This window comes from Stegostoma tigrinum, chromosome 20 (genome assembly GCF_030684315.1).
Source record: "Stegostoma tigrinum isolate sSteTig4 chromosome 20, sSteTig4.hap1, whole genome shotgun sequence".
NCBI lineage: Eukaryota > Metazoa > Chordata > Chondrichthyes > Orectolobiformes > Stegostomatidae > Stegostoma > Stegostoma tigrinum.
The window spans coordinates 43,781,633-43,794,799 of record NC_081373.1 but is presented as its reverse complement, the minus strand read 5'-3'; the positions used below and the strand labels follow the sequence as shown (position 1 = coordinate 43,794,799).

At 40.8% G+C, this 13,167-nt stretch overlaps 1 protein-coding gene across 3 annotated transcripts in view; it reads left to right on the top strand.

The window, feature by feature from the left end:
* The window catches only part of hectd2 (HECT domain containing 2), a 127,546-nt gene extending 116,310 nt beyond the window's left edge, over positions 1-11,236 (top strand). For all 3 annotated transcript variants that reach the window (XM_048551157.2, XM_059653138.1, XM_059653139.1), the window contains one exon: positions 1,181-11,236. In XM_048551157.2, coding sequence (XP_048407114.1) covers positions 1,181-1,301 — 121 coding nt within the window. In that variant the 3' untranslated portion in view covers positions 1,302-11,236. The remainder of the gene's footprint in view (positions 1-1,180) is intronic.
* The last annotated feature ends 1,931 nt before the right edge of the window (positions 11,237-13,167 follow it).

The window sequence follows — 13,167 nt, the reverse complement described above, 5'->3', positions numbered from 1 at the left end:
TGAACCAGATGGTTTGTTTCTAACAATCAGCAGTGGTTTCATGGTCAATATTAGACTCTTAAGTCCAGAATTGAATTCAGATTTCATTGTCTGCCATAGTGGGATTCCATCCTGGATCCATAGACCATTACCTGGGACTCTGGATTAACACCACTAGGCTATCTGGTTCCATAGGTTGCTGCTGTGCACAGATGGTAGGAGGTCTGTGCAACAACAGGAAATATTTAAAGAGAATGTACGTAATGTGCATTTACACCCAGCTCCCTCTGTTCCTGCACCATATAGAATTGTACCCTTTATATTCTCCCTCTACATTCTTCCCTACTATAATGAATCATTTCAAATTTATTTAATTTAAACTTCATCTGCTATCTGTCCACCCATTCAACCAACTAGCCAATGTTCTTTTGACCTCCAGTGCTGTGCTTCTCAAAGTTCACACTCTTCCACGTTTTGTAACATCTGTAAACTTTAAAATTATACTCAGTACATCATGGTCTAGGCCATCACTACACATTAGGAAAAGCAAGAGTTGCAGTACTGGCCCCTGAGGAACTCTGCTACACGCCTTCCTCCTGTCTGAAACATATCTGTCAGCCTTCGCTCATTGTTCCCTGTAACTTAGTCAGTTCCATAGCCAAGTTGCTACTGCTGTTTTATTCTTTGTCCACAAACCTGTTGTGTGTCACAGAATAATGAACTGAAAGTCACCGTAGTCCCAGACAACCATACTTGTAAACAACTAGTAGTCAGTTTAACTTGAGGCTCACCATACCTCTGGCAAATGGCAAGGCTAAAATGGGACCTTTACTGTGACCTCAGCTGATAAGGTAACTGAACCCGCTGTTAGAATCAATCTGCATCACAAACCAGCCGTCCAGTCAATTAAGCTGGTCTGTTTCTTTGGAACTGTGGTAAAGAATCAGCAGACTTGAAATGTTAACTCTTTCTTTCCACTGGTGCTGCCAAACCTCCTTCCTGAGTTTCTTCAGCAATTTGTTTTTGTTTCAAATCTCCAGCATCTGCCGTTCTTCATTTTAATCTGCCTAGAAACGTGTCTTATTTTTATAAACAGAAATATCATTGAATAGAATTAGCATGGAATAACGTTGTAAAGAAAGCTTTATTTTTAAACAGTTTATGAACTAGCTTTTCTAAACTTCATTTTGTGAATCCACAGGTTACCAGTTGCCCACACATGTTTCAATCAACTCTGCCTGCCCCCGTACAAGAATAAGAAAGAACTTAAACAGAAGTTAACAATTGCTATTTCAAATGCAGAGGGGTTTGGTCTGGAATAATAAGAAAACAACTCTACCACAACATCTGCATAGAGCTTTCAATGTAGAAAAATACGATAAGATCAGTGCAATATATTTGCAGGAAATGGTGTTTATTTTCAATGCACCTACATTTTAAGGTTGTTCTATTTAGTTTAGCTTTTTCCAGGCAAACTTCCCTTTTATGGGTGAGCTGTAGAGATCAAAACAAAAAGTGATTACGTGCTGTGGGATACTGTGATGTTGAGGTTGGTTGGCTTGCCAGGCTGGTTTGTTGTTCCGCAGACATTCTGTTACCATGCTTGGTAACATCCTCAGTGCAGCCTCTGATGAAGCGTTAGTGTGTTCTCCTGCCTGGCTTTTACACTCTGGAGTCCGATTCAGATGAGTGAGTATTAGTCATATCTTTCTGTAGCCAGTTGGTGTTCACGTACTCTTGTTGTTTGCTTCCTGTTTGTCCAAAGTAGTGTTTCACTCAACTCAATCCACATGGACAAGGAGAACCCCTACTTCGACTGGGACATCACCAAGATCCCGGGACGGACTAGGCAGAGACAAGCACAAGAACTCCTGGAAACGTGGCACTCCACAAAGCAGGCTATTAATAAATATATTGAACTTGACCCCATATACATTCCACTGTGGAGGAAACCCGGAAGTGAGGCAATCCATTGTAACGGACCCCAGAGTTTAAAAGCCAGGCCAGAAAACAGATGTTTTATTAGGGGCGGCAGTGTGGATGTTACCAAGCTTGGTAATGAAACATCTGCAGAACAACAAACCAGCTTGGCGAGCCAACCAACCTCAACACCCACAACCAGAGCTACAAATCTACTCCAAAACCTTAGATACTGTGATGTTTTGTAATGTACGTTACCCTTGTTTTACAAAACTAATGGCAATTAATATTCATTAGAAACTGTGATTGTGTTCAGTTTTAAATTTGTATTAGAATGGGCTTTGAGTGATGAGAGATCTCACCTCACGTCTTATAGCTCCAGATTTGTTGCAAACTACTTCTCAGAATTGTAAGATTTGTTTTTGAGAATGTCCTAAATTGGAATTGTGATCCATTGATCATAGCAGCTAAACCATTAAATAAACAAAATAGTGGTCCTGAACTCTGGGTGAGCTAAGGTAGTAAAATCACCTTCTGAATCTGGACAACAGTGCTATGGATTCAACATCTTAGAGTTTTCTAGCCTTTTAAAACCTAGAACAGCAGCAATGAGATAATGTAAGTGAGTTTCAGAATCCTGGAGCTGAATTTTCCCAGCCTTGTGGAAGTAGGTTTGGAAGGTGTGGGAGGGTAATGGGGCAACTAATGGTGACTGAAACTGTTTGCCTCAGGATAAATTGTCAGAGACTTACAGCCAGGGGCATCATGGAGCTGGGCAGGCAGTGTAGCCAATTAAAACCCCAATTGAGGGCCCTTTTGTATTTGACTTACAACTTTCCTGGCATTTCACCAGCACCCTGTTTGTGTTGGGATGCTTACTATGCTACGTAGGTGACCTCCGAATGAGAAGTCATGCTGACTGATGTCCCTACACCCTCACTCATTCACAATATGAAGCAAAATCTATAAATGCAGCATTCATTCTGCAAAGCCTAAGTGCACAGCAAGACTATTGATTGGTAAAGAAACAAACACCAAGTAAACTGCCAATAGCATGTTCGTTATCCTTTAAGATTTTAAGCGCTGAATGTTGCGCTACATTATCTGTCCTGTGAACCATTTCTGCTTCCCTTTGCAGGAATGACTTGAGACACAAGTAAAACTGGTCTTGGTCTCAGCAGCAACATAACCTCATTCCCACAAAGCAAGCCTACAAGGAGGTAGCGAAAAGCCAACGTCATGTATAGGTCAGGCAGCACTTGTGGAGAAATAAATGGTTAGTGGGCAATGATCATTGGGATCCCAAAGTCCAGCTCAAGTCAGGGGCAAGTAAACAGAAGTGGGCTGTGGCAGCATTTTGTTTGCCATCTTACAAGAGACAGCCAGTTAAGAAGCAGCCTCTTGGTTAAGGATGGAGGGGGAACCAGGGAATTATCATCCCCAAGAGGAAGGCCTGCAGCAATCTCTGGCCGGAGATGGGTAAGTTTAGCATGCTTGCCTTCACTGCTGAGACCTTCGAGTATTGGAGTTGCAACATCAGGTTGTCCAGGACATTGGTGAGGCCTTTTCAGGGGTACTGTGTCCAATTATAGGAAAGATATTATTAAGTTAGAGAAGGTTTGGAAGAGATTTAACAAGATATTGCTGGAAATGGAGGGTTTGAGTCATACAGGTGGATTTGGCTGGGACTGGAGCATAGGAGGTTGAGAGCTGACTTTATAGAAGTTTATAAAATCATGAGGAATATAGTTAAGGTGAATGCTTTTTCCCTAGGATGGAGGAATTTCAAGACTAACAGGTATGTTTTTAAGGTGAGCAGAAAGAGACTTGAAAAAGTTATGAGGGGCAATTCCCCCCCCCACCCCCCCGAGGGTGGTTCACATGTGGAATGAACTTCCTGAGGAAGTGGTGGATGCAGGCACAGTTACAGCGCTTAGAAGACATTTAGATGAGTACATGAATAGGGAAAGATATGAGCCAGGAGCAAGCAGGTAGGACAGATTTAGTTTGGGATTATGTTTGGCATAGACTGGTTGGACCAAAGGGTCTGTTTCCATGCTATATGACTCTGTGAACGTAAGGGCACCCCTGAGATAAAGTGCAAAAAAAAAAGTATTGCCATAACTGCCAGGCCATCGATTATAGATGGGTAATGTAAAGGAGGATTCCAGCAGTGACACCATGCAGGGAATTAATTGAGCTGAGCTGGCTACCTCTTGCTACCAGGCAGGAAGCTGGTACCAGTCAGACCCACCTCTTGTAAAATCATTTAGTGTTTTCGGGGACCTGCCCTGATACTGATTCTCTTAAATTTCCTCTTGGTACTGCTTCCAAACATGCCTCACTACTGGTGGAAAAATTCAGCCCACTGTTTCATCTGTGTTCAAGGAGGGGAATTGCAGATCTTTTTATGGAATAGACTTGTGCACTACTGACAGCAAGTTAATGACATTCTTGTCCATAACCCCTTTATTACTCAGTAATGCGGTGCTGCAATTTTCAGCTATTAGTCCTTCTCATGTACTTTACAATTGCTTTGAAAAGGGACGTAATTTTGTTGGCATATCATTGATGTTTCATTCATGTGAAAAAAACATTCATAATACATCACTGGTGCTCCATTCTGATATATCTAGATTTCTGGCTGCTGACCCATGTTGCAAAATTCGATAAGCTATTAATTAGATAATGTTGATTTGATTAGTTACTGCTGTGATTTTGGATTTAATAAGACAGTGATGAAGCAGCTAATCTAGAGTTGTTCCTATCTAAATGTTAAAATTGAAATTGATCAGTGTGATGGCAATAGTGTTAAGGGTCACATGACCAGCTCAGACTATAGTTGATTTTTATTTTAAATGGCAACACCCCGGGGGTGGTGGGGGGGTGGGGTGTGCTGGTTGTGGTTAAATAGACTTTTTTTGTTACTGTTATTTCTGGGATTGAGCTAACTGTTCTTTCTGATGGAGGCGTTAGTTTTCATCAAAATGGGGCAGCTAGCTGAAGGTAATGACAATTTTTAGTTTGGAGTAGTCCTGTAGAGTACAGAGCAAACCTTCACCACGGAGGACTTATTTTCCCTATATTTCACTTACGTTACATAAGATTTTTAACTGGAAAATTTTATAAAATTTTCTAAATGGAAGATTTATATTAAGAATCTAATGAAATTGAATTTTTTTTTAGCAAAACGCTTGTTAACTTTATATCCAACTCATGGTTGACGAATTAAATATGAAAGTTTCTCTATCTGGAAATTGGTAAACTACGTGTATTGCTGAAAGCATTTACTATTGCATTTCCTACTAGATGTACAGTATACATAATGCACTCCAGATGAAAATGTTGTTTGAGAGTAATATATACATAATACTGCATCATTATTGCTTCTCGGACCTTAAATGGTTAAGTTTTGTTTCATATCATTTTTTCATAGTGGAAACCCTTTTCAGCCCATTGTGTTTCATGCCATTTCCAGCTCTACAATATGATTCCATTTTCCTGCTATTTCCCTGCATCTTATTTTTTCCCCCACTGTTGGCTTAAATGTAAATGGTCCAGCTTCCATGATTATTCAGCTATTATGTTCCACATCAAAACGATTTTACATAAAAAAATTGCTGACCTTATTCTTCTTGCTTTCCATGCTAATCATGATTTATGCCTCCAAATTCACAAACGAGTGGAAATGTTTCTTCTTTGGCTATGATCTCAAATGCTTCCAAAATTTTATGATGTGGAGGTGTTGGTGTTGGAATGGGGTGGATAAGGTTAGAAATGACATGACACCAGGTTATAGTCCAACAGGTTTATTTGAAAATACAAGCTTTTGGAGCCTCGGTCCTCTTTCAAGTGTTTTAGTTTAAAATTTTAAACACTTTTGTAGGATCATATTTTCCTCAATCTTTGGTGTTCCTGTGATGTTGTGCTAGTTTTTCAAATGCCTCATTATAGCTAACGCTGTACATTCATAATAATATTTTAGTGAGTATATTTTTCCCAGTTTTTCATGGTTCCAATAATATATCCATAGCTCACATCTCCATAACGCTCATCTCCATGGCTCACGTCACCACCAACTGTATATGATACCCCAACTATGACCAAAACAGGACCTTAATTATAGGCATCATGTTCAGTATCTCAAGGTATGAAGTCTGAAGCCCAGATTATTTTTAAAACCACAATGAAAAGCACATTTTCCATTGTGATGAAAATGCTGGCTAAAGTCTGGAATCCCAAATCTTGCCTCACACCCCAGTATTATTCCAGAAAGTAAATGCAGGTGGGATGGTCTGTAGTTTGCACATGTGAAGTTCCCAGAAGCAGTGGCCATTTAAATGACAGCTGGTTCCAGGAAGTCGGATATTCCCTAGAGCACAGAGTGTGGAGATCAGACCAGATAAGAACAGATCTGTTCTCCACACATTTATTCTGAATAGCCAGGATATTCTGTCAAAGAGGTAAGATGTACTTTTGTATCTGGCTGTGGGACACCTTTTAGCAATGCCAGTTACCCTTGAAGACAAGGCAGCCTTTGGGAGCAGTAAAGCACATTTTTGGAAAGATAAGACAGCTTTTGAGATTGTGAAGAATAAGCATTCTTGTACATAAAAGATGCATAAACATAACGGATGTGGGCATCACTGGCAATCAGTTATTGCCCTTGAGAAAGCATTGGTAACTTCCTTTCTTGGATCTTAATACTACCCTGGAGGCAGTTCTGGGATTTTGACCCAACAACTGTGAAGGAACAGCAAAATAGTTACAAGTTGGGATGGTGTGTGACTTTGAGGGGGAATTGTAGATGGTAGTGTTGTTGTGTATGTGTGCTTCTTGCCCTTCTAGGTGGTAAAGGTTGCAGGTTTGGAAGATGCAGACATAGGAGCCTTAGTGAGTCACTGCAGTGATCTTGGAGACAGTACACACTACAGGGCACTGTGCATTTGTGGTGAAGAGAGCAATATGGTGAATGGGAAACCAATCCAGTGAACTGCTTTATCCAAAAATGTTAGCAAACTACTTGAGTGGTGTTGGAGCTGCAACTGTCAAGGTAAGTGGGGAATGTACCACAAAACTTCTGATTTGGAGACAATGGACATACATTAGGGAGACAGGAGGTTGGTATGCATTAAAGAATTTCTAGTCTCAGATTTTGTTCTTCTAGCTGCAGTATTTATATCCAAACATTTTTTTTTTTGAGAAAATTTGTAGCTTGGGTTATGGATGAGATTGTAAGCTTGCTCACTGAGCCGGTGTGTTTGTTTGCAGACCCACTTGTTATTTATATGCCTCAGTTTGCTAGAGTCGTTGGCATCACTTTCGGTTCTGTTTTAGTTCAATGGTTTGTATATTGGGTCCAGTTCAATGTGTTTTTTGATGGAGTTCCGGTTGGAATGCCAGGCCTTCAGGAATTCCCTGACGTATCTCTGTTTGGCTTGTGCTATTACAGATGTGTTGTCCTAGTCGAATTTTTGTCCTCCTTTGTCCATGTGTGTTGAGACCAGTGAGAATCGGTTGTGTCTCTTGGTGGCTAGTTCGTGTTCGTGTATCCTTATTGTCAGTTTTCTTCCAGTTTGGCCTATGTAAGGTAGTATTTACAGCTCAGTTTCTGGTAATAGTGACCACCAGACTGTTGATACTGGGGGTTCAGCAATGATAATACTATTGAACATAAAGGGGAGATGGTTAGATTCTCTCGCTAAAGATGGACGTCTGGCACTTGTGTGATACAAATGTTAAGCCTTGAAACTGTCCAGGCCTTGCTGCATATGGAAACAAATCGTATCAGTATGTGAGGAATCGCAAATGGTGCTGAATTTTGTGCCATCGTCATTCCCACATTTGATCTTATCATGAAAGGAAGATCACTGTTGAAAAGTACCTGAAAATGGTTGCGTCTGGATCATTACCTGAGGAATTTCTGCAGTGATGTCCAATGGACTATGATTATTTGTGTATAACAACCACAACCAATTTCAAAGTTGTTAGGCATGACTCCAGCAATTGGAGAGTTTTCCTCCTGAGACCCATTAACTCCAGTTTTGCTAGGGTTCCTTGATGCCATTTTCAGTTAAATGCTGTCTTGATGTCAAAGGTAGTCACTGTCACCTCATCTCTAGAGTTAAGCTCTTTTATCCATATTTGGGCCAGTACTGTAAATTAGATCAAGAGCTGACTGGCTCTGATGAAACCAAAAAGTGAGCCTGTTTCTACTGAATAGGTGCACTTTTGACAAAACCTTCTCTGGTAACTGGGATAGTGATTTGCACTACCAAAGCTGTCAACAAACAGTCCACAAAAATATGTGGTGTTTTAGGAAAATGTCTTCTCGCATTCCTGTTGACAGGAATGAACTGTCATGAAATGTGTACTGCATGACTGACTTTCCCAGACTTCACTTCCTGTCACTTTCTCAATGGAGCACCTATCAAGGGAACATTTTGATAGGATGAACATTTTGAATGTTTCTTGAAGGAATTTTAACATATTGAACATTTTTGTATCAATAGGGTCTTTTTTTCCCCCAAAATGACATCATTTAACATAACTTTATTTCTGTCAGTATGCCCATGCTGAATAATAGATAGATAAAGAGGAAAACACAAGGAGGGTGGAAAGTGGGGTGTGGAAGGGGTAGTTATGAATTAGCATGGGGCTGTAAAGGGCTGTAGGGATTATTGGGGGCATCGGGCATATGTTGAACCATGGGAGATGGGTTAATGGGCATTGGGTGTCATGGGTTATCCGAGACCATGGTGGGAAAAGGATGATGGATGATTGGCACAGGAGATAAGAGGAGCCATAGGTTTGGCTATAAGGACATAAGTTGGCACTTAGGCCATGAGGGTGTATGGAGAACATGCAGAGTGAAGGGATGAGAGCAAGATGGAAGTCATATGTTTTAATCTTTAACTTTAAACTATGAACACAGTGCTAGAACATAAGCATAGGTTCCTATCTATCCTACCTCAGAAACTAGCAGCTTTTTCCCCTTTTTGTTTGGTCACCTAGCCCGACCTTGAATGGAAAATGTAAATTGAATATGGTCATTTTACAGGTCACATTTGTGGAGCAGAGATTGTCTCCTGCTCTGCATGCTTGATCAAGAATCAAAAAATCAGGGCCTGATTGTAGATAGATAAAGTCATTACAAACTTGGATATTAAAGGGTTTAAATTTTCAGAGGAAAGATACAATGATAAGTTAGTATAAGACTAGTTAACTCGAGGCTTTGGTGCCTTGTCATAGAAAAGGCATTTACACAATTTCCTGTCTAGCTTCACTAGGGTTGAGGAACTGTAATTATGTGAAGAAACTTGAGATAACAGGATTATTTTCTCTGTTGCAAAGAAAGCTAAGAGAGGGTATTTTATCAGATATAGTATTGAGGTTTCGTTTTCATGGATGTAGGCTCTCCAGGCTTTTTAAATCAATCAACAGTGCTGTGAAAATGTTCTTTCCCCCATGTACAGATGTTGATTACTCTTTCTTATAATCTATTTTACTAACTGCTTTCTCTTGGAGAAAATATCCAAAATGCACTAAGCTTTTTATTGGATATCCAGTTTTAGCACTGTTTCACACCCATTTTCCTTCCAATATATCTTTAATATGGGCTCAACACTACACCAAGAAGAGGAATTAGCAGTAAGAAAAGACAGTTTACTTTCACTTGCCTTCAGAACAATTTGTTTACGAGCATGTATATTAACCACTTCATTGAAGATTTACAGCAGATTTACCATTAACAACTAGACTTTTCCAGTTTTTATTCAATTTTTCATATTTAAAAATTGTGATCCAGTCTGGACACCACCAGGTACGTCAAATTTAAGAAAGACAGGCCACATAACTCATGCTGCACACATTGAAAACAATCTTTTTGCAGTATTTGAATCTGGTGCAATTGCCCTAGTCTGGTTTTCACTCTACTCAAGTAATTTTGGCACTTTGTTATCAGTAGGAAAGCAGTTCATTGAGAAATGGTAACCATTCAGTATGGCACTGTGTAATAATAGAATTGTTGTTCATAATACTACAGGACTTATTGATATGCTGTTTTATTTATCACTATAGATTTTGTGAACAGATCAGATATATTTCTTTTTGCACTTGAATGCTAATTTTGTAGTGGATTTTAATAAATTGGTTTAGAAAATTGATTTTTGTTCCATAAGGTTATCTGCATTATATCATTGTCCATGTCATTTATTTTAGAAATGTTCGTTTAAGTATCTCAGTCGGAACTTCATTAGTTCAGTTAGGTTTTTACATAATAAAACATGGTCACACCACAGCAACAAGGGAGTGAATTTTCCCAAGATCAGAGACAGATTTAGTGCCATGAGGATAAAGGCTGGTAACCTGTCATCTTTCTGCCTGTTTGGATTTACTAAATGGGTGCCAATGAGGTCAAAATCTGTGGGTGAAATGTGCAGCCAGTTAGGAAGCCAATAAGAGCTATTTGACCAGTGCAATGGCTCTCTTTCCAATTGATTAGATTAGATTAGATTCCCTACAGTGTGGAAACAGGCCCTTTGGCCCAACAAGTCCACACCGACCCTTGCAGCATCCCAACCAGACCCAGACCCATCCCCCTATAACCCACACAACCCTGAACTCTACGGGCAATTTAGCATGGCCGATCCACCTAGCCTGCACATCTTTTGGACTGTGCGAGGAAACCTGAGCACCCGGAGGAAACCCACACAGACACTGGGAGAATTGCACATAAGTCTCTGTGTCTCAGAAACTCAACAGTGTGCACAGCAGGCAGTCGTTGAGGGCTCAACCTGCCATTATTACAGCACTATAACTCTGCATATTTTGCAGCAAGATAAACCTGGTGCCATTCCATGGAATTCGGCCTTCTCCCCTCTTCCTTGCTCACCCAGCCCAGTTCAGCTCTCACCCCATGCAGGCTCCATGTATTCCGAAAAGAGCACCTCCATCTATACCCTCACAGCTTTCATGTAATCTCTAGTGACAGGTCTGTGAATCATGAGGCTTCACTTGCATTTTCTGTATGTCTTCGTTCACGCGTTGCTTCAGTGAAATTGCTGTACTGTGTGATAACAGTATCTATTTAAGCAGTCATTCTGATTTAGACTCTAACTGTTCTTCCCACTCACTGCTCCCAATTGCATGCCAGTACTGGATGTGCTGTTGTAATTAGCTAGGCACATCGAGATTCAGCAGAAATGGTCCATGATTATCAGGATTGGGTTGCTGATCCAGACTTTAACCCAAATCTTTGGGACTGTTTCCTACTGACTGAACTTCTAACAATGTCTGTTTGAACAACAGTTTGATGATAGAGATGTTGAAAAATGTAACGTTAAAACAATTGCTGTTGTTGTCCAATGAATAAAGAATTCTGATATATCATGTCAAACTGTCTCGGAGATATTTATCATTAGAACCCGCACTGTATTTGAGAGTTAATAGTTTTTTTGCCACTTGTGGGACGTGGGGCATCGCTGGCTGGCCTATCCCTAGTTGCCCTGGAGAAGGTGGTGGAGGTGAATTGCCTACTTCAACTGCTCGAATCCATAGGTACAAAGCCATTAAGGAGGGAATGCTAGGATTTTGACCCAGTGACAGTGAAGAAACGGTGATATAGTTCCAGGTCAGATTGGTGAATGGCTTGTGGGAGGTAAACCTGCAGGTGTTGGTGTTCCTAGGTATTTTTTTTCTTTATTCATTCATGGAATGAGGGCATCACTGGCTAGGTATCACATTGTCTGTCCCTAATTGCCCAGAGGGCAGTTCAGAGTCAACCACGTTGCTCGGTGTCTGGAGTTACATGTAGGCTCTACCAGGTAAGGATGGCAGTTTCCTTCCCTAAAAGACATTACTGAACCATATGGGTTTTTCTCAACTATCGGCAATGGATTCATGGTCGTCATTAATTCCAGAAATTTATTGAGTTCAAATTCCACCATCTGCCATGGAAGGATTCGAATCCATGTCGCCAGAACATTCTCTGGGTCACTGGATTAACAGTCCAGTGATAATACCTCTAGGCCATGACCACCTCCCATCTGCCAGTCTTATCCTTCTAGATGGAAGTGGTCGTGGATTTGGAAGGTGCTGCCTAAAGAATCTTAGGGTATTTCTACCGTGTATCTTGTAGATAGTAGCAGCAGTGTGCACTGAGTGTCAGTGATGGACATTGTGGATGTAGTGCCAATCAAGTGGGCTACTTTATCCTGATGATGTCAGGCTTCTTGAGGGTTGTTGGAGCTGCATTCTTCCAGGCAAGTGAGGAATATTCCATCACATTCTTGCTTTGTGCCTCGTAGATGATCAGCAGGCTCTGTGGAGTCGGGTGGTGCGTTACACGCCACTATATTCCTAGCCTTTTACCTGATCTTGCAGCCACTATATTTATATGGTAAGTCTAGTCAAGTTTCTAGTGTGTGGTAACTCCCAAGATATTGATAGTTGGGGACTCAGTGATAGTAACTACAAAGAATGTCAAGATGCACAAATGTCGCCTGCCCATTGTCAGCCCAAGCCTAGATGTTGTCCATATCTGGTTGCATTTGAACATGGACTGCTTCAGTATCTGAAGTGTCACGAATGGTGTTGAACATTGCGCAGTCAATGGTGAACATCCCTATTTCTGACCTTGTGATGGAGGAAAGGTCATTGAGGAAGCAGCTGAAGATGTTTGGACCTAGGACACTACCCTGAGGAACTCCTGCAGATATTTTGGAGCTGAGGTGAGGGACTTCCAAGAACCACAACCGTCTTCCTACATACCAGGTATGATTCCAACCAGCAGAGAGTTTTACCCTCACTTCTATTGATTCTAATCTTGCTAAGGCTTCTTTGATAATACATGTTGATAATCTCTGGAATTCAACTCTCTTGTCCGTGTTTGAACAAAGGTAATGAGATCAGGAGCTGAGAGACGCTGACAAAACCCAAACTGGGCATCACTGAGCAAGTGTTGCTTGATAGTACTCATGATGAACAGCGCCCCCACCACCACCCAATCACTGTACTCATGCTTTGAAAGTAGACTGACGTGGTAGTAATTGGCAAGGTTGCATTCGCCCTGCTTTTTGTGTATAGGACATACTGGTCAATTTTCCATATTTTCAGGTAGATGCCAATGTTTTAGCTGTCTACCTACTTGTCTAGTGCATACCCATGACCAGATTTTACTGAAATAAAATTGGTAATTAAGATGTTCCATGTTTTATTCTGTGAGCTCATTATTGACTTAGGTTCAATTGTACTACCCAGACGGGTTCC